At 42.6% G+C, this 7,369-nt stretch overlaps 1 protein-coding gene across 2 annotated transcripts in view; it reads left to right on the plus strand.

Moving 5' to 3' along the window:
- plekhh1 (pleckstrin homology domain containing, family H (with MyTH4 domain) member 1) overlaps nucleotides 1-7,019 on the plus strand; it is a 78,677-nt gene extending 71,658 nt beyond the window's left edge. For both annotated transcript variants that reach the window (XM_076300687.1, XM_076300686.1), the window contains 8 exons: nucleotides 1,293-1,448; nucleotides 1,659-1,756; nucleotides 2,071-2,212; nucleotides 3,140-3,276; nucleotides 3,530-3,659; nucleotides 4,050-4,133; nucleotides 5,056-5,202; nucleotides 6,458-7,019. In XM_076300687.1, coding sequence (XP_076156802.1) covers nucleotides 1,293-1,448; nucleotides 1,659-1,756; nucleotides 2,071-2,212; nucleotides 3,140-3,276; nucleotides 3,530-3,659; nucleotides 4,050-4,133; nucleotides 5,056-5,202; nucleotides 6,458-6,640 — 1,077 coding nt within the window. In that variant the 3' untranslated portion in view covers nucleotides 6,641-7,019. The remainder of the gene's footprint in view (nucleotides 1-1,292; nucleotides 1,449-1,658; nucleotides 1,757-2,070; nucleotides 2,213-3,139; nucleotides 3,277-3,529; nucleotides 3,660-4,049; nucleotides 4,134-5,055; nucleotides 5,203-6,457) is intronic.
- The last annotated feature ends 350 nt before the right edge of the window (nucleotides 7,020-7,369 follow it).

The following is a 7,369-nucleotide window of genomic DNA, read 5'->3' on the forward strand; positions in this document are numbered from 1 at the left end:
CTAATATTGGATAAAACAACATGAATTCATTTAATACCTATGGATTCCTGTGAATATTTCAAGACCAGGAATATGGTAAAATAAGAGGTGGGTAGTCTAAACACGGTAAGGTGGACTGCGCCATGCGCCTATCACATTTTTAGAAAAGGCATTCAGAACATGTTTGATGATGGTGGAGGTTATTGTCCAATGTTTACAACAATACAAGTGACTTGATGAGTGTAGCCTACATATTGTTATTGTGGATAATACAGTGTGATTTTTAAATGTTAACAGTTGTAATTGGTGAATATACTCTTTTGAGAGGTGGATAAACTCTAATATAAGGTGGATAAACTATTTCTGAAATTTCAGAGGTGGGTAAACTCATGGGCGGATTATGAACTTTCGGGCCCCTGGGCCCAGATGTATTAAGGGCCCCCCACTTATTGTCGTATATGTGGGAGGGGGGGTTTGGGGATTTTTTGTTTGATGTGATTTCCTGTATTCTGGTGCATTTTGGGGATGGCCAATACTAAATTTAATCAGATTCATAGCCTACATCCTGATTTGTTGATATTGAGGCAATGATTCCATGCAAAGGCTTGGGCTTCAGGGCCCCCTGACCCCTTGGGCCCCTGGGCCTGGACCCGGTAGGCCCGTGCAGTAATCCATCCCTGGGTAAACTGTGTTTACTTACGTTTAGCTGCCACTACATCCCTGTTCAAGACCCAATGCTGCATCTACTTATTGCTAAGGATATAGGCTACACTGCAGCTATAACCAAAGTTAGGGAAGCACCTTAGGCAAGGAGAGGAGGAGGGCATTTTTGACTAAATTTAATTGAGACATAGGCCTACTACGTGCTAACGTTAACGTTACTGCCATCAAGCTGCAATGATTTGCCCCGAATGAATGCCGTGCCACCCAAATCTGTCGAGTCATCTTGTAGTGGTGCGTCAAGTGCAACGTATATTCCCATCCGCTATTGATGAGGCGAAAAATAATAACGGTAACTCCACTGAAATTATTTGAAACTAAAGTAACAAGCCAGTTTTGTAAAATGTAAGGAGTAGAAAGTACCAATATTCGTGTTAAAAAGTAAGGAGTAAAAGTAAAAAGTCGCCTCAAAAATAAATAGTAAAGTAAAGTAAAAATATCTGAAAAATCTACTTGAGTACAGTAACAAAGTATTTGTACTTCGTTACTTCCCATCTCTGAGAAACACTGATCTATACAAGCACACAAACAGTATCCAAACAAACAGAGCCACCCTAACAAACCCTCTCTCCCCGTGTGTGTGTTGTGCTCAGGTGGTGGGTTTCGATGGCTCCACCACGGTGGAGGAGTTTATGCGGATGCTGAACCAGAGAGCAGGCATGAGAAGCACTCAGCTGTCTGGCTTCGCCCTCTTCACTGACGACCCCTCAGGCTCAGAGCTGGAGCACTGCTTACAGCCTCACGCAAAGGTGTGTGTGTGTGTAAGGGTGTGTGTGTGTGTGTGTGTTTGTGTGAGTGAGTGAGTGTGGGTATGTGTCTGTGTGTGTGTGTAGTCCATCTCCATTTAGGTTGTTTGAGATTGTTTAGTGTTTTAGATAAATATTTACTTAGACTTAGAACTAGATAAACTAGATAAATATTAACTTCTAAGTGCCTCTTATTTTTGTCTGTGTCATCAGATCTGTGACATAATTTCAAAATGGGAGCAGGCGCTGAAAGAACTGAACCTTGGGAAATATGAGGGAACGCGCATTGTCCGTCTTACCTACAAGAGCAGGTGTGTTTGTGCTTTTTTGCAGAAAACATGGTTTTATGAGACTGTCTCAAAGAAAAATGATTGCTTAGTCTTGAAAACAAAATGGACTCTGTGTATGGTTTGCTGTTATTTTTAATACTAATACCGGTACTAACATTCTTTAGTGTATGTGCTTGAGTATTGATCCTTTTTATGTTTTTTTCATATTGCTTTAATTTATTGAGGATTGTACAGAGATTACCAATATAATAATTTAAAAAAAATAGCATACATGTTAACATGCACACCAGTCTGCAGGCTGCTCCCTGACTGTGTGTGTTTGTGTGTGAGTGTAGACTGTGCTTCCGGGCCCAGGCCAAGGGGGAAGTGGAGCGAGAGCGCCTCCTGCTGGCCTACCAGGTGAATGAGGAGGTGCAGCAGGGCCACTTCCCCGTCAACAAGGAGCTCGCTCTGGAGGTGGCTGCCCTCATGGCACAGGTACGTGTGTGTGTGTGTGTGTGTGTGTGTGTGTGTGTGTGTGTGTGTGTGTGTGTGAGTGAGAGAAAGTGTGTTTGTATTGTGTTATAGAATCCCTGTTGCAGTATTGCACTAATGGTAAAGCAGACACTGCTGCCCTTCTGATCTCTTAATGAGTGTGTGTGAGTGTGCGTGTGTGTGTGTGTGTGTGTGTGTGTGTGTGTGTGTGTGTGTGTGTGTGTGTGTGTGTGCGCGTGTGTGTGCTGTGCAGGAGAGCCCTTGCACAAAAGCGAGCTAATAAAGTCCAGACGTAATTTAAGAGGCCTGGCTCAGATTAGTGAAGTCATTCTTTCATGGCGCAGGCCATTCCAATAACGCTGTTTGGGCTCAAGAGTCGTGACGTTAACTCAAGCAAGCTGTGAGCGAGGAGTCAGATCGCTGAAATCAGCGCGACGCCCGTGATCCACTCGTTTCCTCGTACGCTCCTCCGCATAGAAAACCATTAGTCGTCTTCCCAACGTTTTGGTTGCGTTTTATGGAGCTTTCCCGATGCAAATGAGTCACAACGTTTTAAAGTCCCATCCATCTGGCACTGTTTCGGCACACTGTCTCAACTCAACAGGGACTTATTGAAGGCAGGCAAATAGCATTTCAACATGATTTCAAATAAGGTTTTGCTTAGGAGTGTAAATGATTGTTTGTTTGTTTGCGTGCCTGTCGGCATATCTCTCATTCTCTCTCTTTCGCTCCCTCTTCCAAGAGAACCAAATGTAAGTTGCAATGTGAAGGTTTGGGCGAATGAATGAATAAATGAATGAATGACTGTGTGTGTGTGTGTGTGTGTGTGTGTGTGTGTGTTTGTGTATGTGTGTGTGTGTGAAGTAGTCCTCTGATACCGTGTGTTGAATCTGAGGCTGTGTGTAGTGAGTGCTCCTCCCTCTCTGGCAGGTAGAGTATGGTGATGTGGCCTCCTCCTCCAGCACCAGTGGGTCGGTCCAGCCCAAGGGCCAGCAGCTGGTGTCTCAGGCACTGGAGCGCTTCTACCCCAAACGCTACAAACAGGACCTCAGTCTGGAGCAGCTCAGGTAACCATACACAGACACACATATACAGACACAGACACAGACACACACACACACACACACACACACACAATACCTGTTCACAAAAACCCTCACGCTGTTATGTTGATATGAATATACAATATATATTTTTATACATTAGGATCATGGATGATAGAGCTTCTATAGCCTTTTATGTATATAGTTATTCTTTATGTGTGTAGTATGTATGTTTATATGTGTGGGATATGACTAAAGTGCACTACATGCCCCACAGGGAGCTGTGTGACAGACTGTCCAGTAAGTGGACCCTGCTGAGGGGGTGTAGCGTGGCAGAGTGCGTCAGGATCTATCTGACCGTGGCTCGGAAATGGCCTCTGTTTGGAGCCAAGCTCTTCAGCGCTAAGGTCAGAGGGCTTGATGGTAATCTGACTGGTAGCTTTTCACCATCAAAAGCCAAACTGTGACAGCAAATCAGCAGCTTTGTCAACCAGCTTTGTCTTTTTGAATGAATATGTGTTATCAATGTTGAAGTAACTCTGGATTTAATGGATGAAGTGTAAGTAGAAGCACTTGAGACAACTTAAAATACCGGTTCTTTAGAAATAAGGAAAATTATTGCTTTACTGTGGCAGTAATTCAAAACTATGCATTGTGTTACAATAATCAACAAAGCAACAGAGAATTTGAAAGTTGCTGAAAGGAATTGAACCTTATTTAGACTGTAGTGTGTTTGATGGTTTCTCTGTGGTATAGCTTGAGATTTCACCGCTATTTTGTCTCCTTTACATCTGCAGCCAGTGCCTCCCTCATCAATAGACCAGTCACAAGTCTGGCTGGCTGTCAATGAAGATGGCTTGAGTGTTTTGGACTACACAATGGTGAGTGCGGGCGTGCCTTTGTGTGTGTGTCTGAAAGATGGCCAGGTCACCCATAAAACCATTCAACAAAGTTGTTTTGAAATAAAAAAATACATAAACAAGGCATTTGTTCTCATCTGTAAAAAAGAAAGCGAAAGATGTTTTCATACCACTTCAAAAACGCACAGCTCTGTCCAGAAAATTGCTGGAATTAAATTTGGTCTGGTTGGACGTCTCTAGTCGTCTCTGGCCATAACTCTAAACGTTTTTTTTCCCTCTGCAATTCTGAATCCCAGCCAGGCCATCAAGGCTATGGACGGGTAATGATTTTTTCCTACGCACTGGAGCGCTTACAGGAAAGCACTGAGGCTGGCCTATGGACCGAACGTTTCTGTCCAGAGATCCACTGGCTTAGAGGAGAAGTAAACAATGTCAGCCAGTAGTCTGTAATTTCCAGCAGCCTCAGTCTCCCATGTCATTACTGGTTTGGCCTTCTCGATCACGCCTCCAAATGGACAGCAAATGGACGGAAGGGGGGAGAGAAGGTCCAAAAAAAAAGTAATAAAAAAAGATTTCATACAACAGTGGCTGTTTTTCTCATGACTTTTAAACCATCCAAAATATTTTTGTCTGTGCGCCTAGGTCTTTATTGGCACGTCAGGTCCTCTCTTTCTGCACATAATTAAGTATAGCAAATATCTTGAATCATCTGAAATGGCAGTGGCATACACAATGGTGTAGCGTGTAATCTAATAAAACGAGTCTTTTCATTTACAGTCCAGATAATATAAGTCATCAAACTTTCCGTTGTCAAACATAGCCAAATCAGACATTCATTTTTAAAGCCCTAGCCTGCCGTCTCATGTGTTGGAGCGTGTAGTTTTGCGATGGTGTACTGCTGTGGTGACTCACTCGCCTTGCTCTCATGCTCCTTGTCCTTCAGCACCTGCAGGTTACACACCCCTATCAGTCCATCATCACGTTCGGAGGTTTCCGTGACGACTTCATGGTGGTGGTGAGCCAGACCAAAGACCAGACGCAGGGAAAGAAGACTGTGGACAAGTTCATCTTTGCCATGAGCAAACCTAAGGTGAGACCTCTTTTTTCATGTCAGCCACAGCCATTTCTTTGTTTAAATCGGTCTGATCTTGTTTGTGTTTTATGGATGTTTCATGCTCCAGCAAGTAAATTGATTCACTTGCACACATTCTGAGTGTGTTCAGGTACTCCAAAACATCTTGCTTACCCAAAGTACTCTTGGATCTGATCTTTAGTGAAAACCTAGAGAGTTTGTGAGAGCTTCCCTGGGTTTATGGTAATGACGTACTGTACTACCAACAAAGCCAAAAAACATAAAGGACTCTAGGACGCACAATTAAGATTTATTAGCCAGTTTGACGATCGATGATGCTTCTCTAAGGTCTTCTACTCTTACGGTGGACTTCTTAGTGACCACAGCAGTAAATTAATACAGATGGAGGTTAACCTGAAGACCGATCAGAGTGTCTGTTTGAAACATTTGTTCATGGTGGATGTCTGAATGTCTGTCATTTAATGAAAGCACTAACTCAGGCCTTCCTGTTAGGCCCACCGTTTAAAAGGCATCAGTTGGCTCGAACATATTGATAATGGTACGGCTGGGAGATATCAGGTAACGCAATAGATATGGTGAACAGGAAAGGATCAGGGGAAATAGCCAGCCACACAAACGCCCACGATTCTCTTTTGAGCTGCCTCTGGATGCCTCGATCAGGGCTTAATATGAAACACTAAGTGGGACGCACAATGGCTGACCTCACCACTGGACTTGTTAAAAAATTCCGATCCAGCCTGGGAGTGCTAATGGCCATGTTTAATAATACATCACATTGTAACAGAACCAGTGGGTCTCTTGCAAACTGCTAGGAAGGACTTTTCTCTGTTCCAATTATACGTTTGCCATTCACCACCTATGAGTCCCCAGACTTGAAATGAAACGTAATTAAGAAAAAACGTAAATCTACTTGGCCATGTGTAGTGATGGAGGTTTATGAAATACATGTAAGGTGTGATCATCATCATTGCACTTGGTCATGGTCAAAGGCCAAGCATTTGGTTTCTGATTATATCTAGAATGATTATAAAAAGCAAAGAGGACACTACAATTACCATACATCTTTTATTTCAACAGATCAACTCACACAAACTATTTATTTAAACAAAAGAGCTCTTGGAATTAAACTCCACACCTGAATGACTGAAATGGTTGAAAGAAATTGTTGAACAAATATTGCCTTCATCTCTCAAAGATAAAGTTTGATACTATAACATATGAAACATCTGAACCTCCTCTCTTTTTCATGAAGATCCTGGAGCTGACCCTGCTGATGGCCAGTTATATCAACTACTGGAGCTCGGCTCCCGCCTCCTCATCCAGCTCCATCCCCGGTGGGTCCCTGGGGCCTCGTTCAGACAGGAAGCTGTGGAACATTGACAGCCGCCACTTCCCTGCCATGACCTACAACACCAAAGGCCCCACGCTGCTGTGAGAAAACCTGAGCGGAGACTGCACATCTGCAGCACTACAGCCTCAAAGAGAGAGAGAAAGTGATACAAAACTACAGGGTAAAGGTTTAGCAGCAGTTTATTAATGTGCGAACCGTCTCTTTTTGAAGAAAAGCTTGAATTGTGACGTTCACAGAATCAGAACTGTCTTAATGGATTTTGTGTGTGTGTGTGTGTGTGTGAAAGTGTGGGGGTGGGCATATCAACGCTAAAGGAATTCCTGTAAAAGTCCTCCACAACACTGTGAGATAAGTAGAGCCAAAAAGACACTACAACACACTCCAAAGATATAGTTCAATATCTTTGGAGTGTATCTATATCTTCAGCAATTGTCTTCATGTCAAGGTCAGCTGAACTAAGGATGATAAAACACCACAAAGCAGGGTAAATATTTTGTAAAAGATACAAAAGGGCCTTGTATAAAGATAATCAGATACAAAAAAATACAATAGCATACTTGGATCAGGACATCATTTTCAACAATTATCTACAGGCTGTAAATCAAAGATTTCATCAACATTTCTCCCATTTAGTTTTAGTGGTTAAGGCTGATGTGGGCTTACCATGTGCTGTTCTCTTCTAACCAATTTGCATACTAATTATCAAGTCATAAAGCAGTCACTTATCCCATTTTTAAGACAAGCATACATCATTGCCATGTAATTACACTAACTGACTATCTCACACAGATCTATTAATTTATTTGAATAATA

Source organism: Alosa pseudoharengus, unplaced genomic scaffold (genome assembly GCF_046254945.1).
Source record: "Alosa pseudoharengus isolate Yale_2024_CS ecotype anadromous, Long Island Sound unplaced genomic scaffold, YU_APseudo_1.1 YU_APseudo_1.1_scf_22, whole genome shotgun sequence".
Lineage (NCBI taxonomy): Eukaryota > Metazoa > Chordata > Actinopteri > Clupeiformes > Clupeidae > Alosa > Alosa pseudoharengus.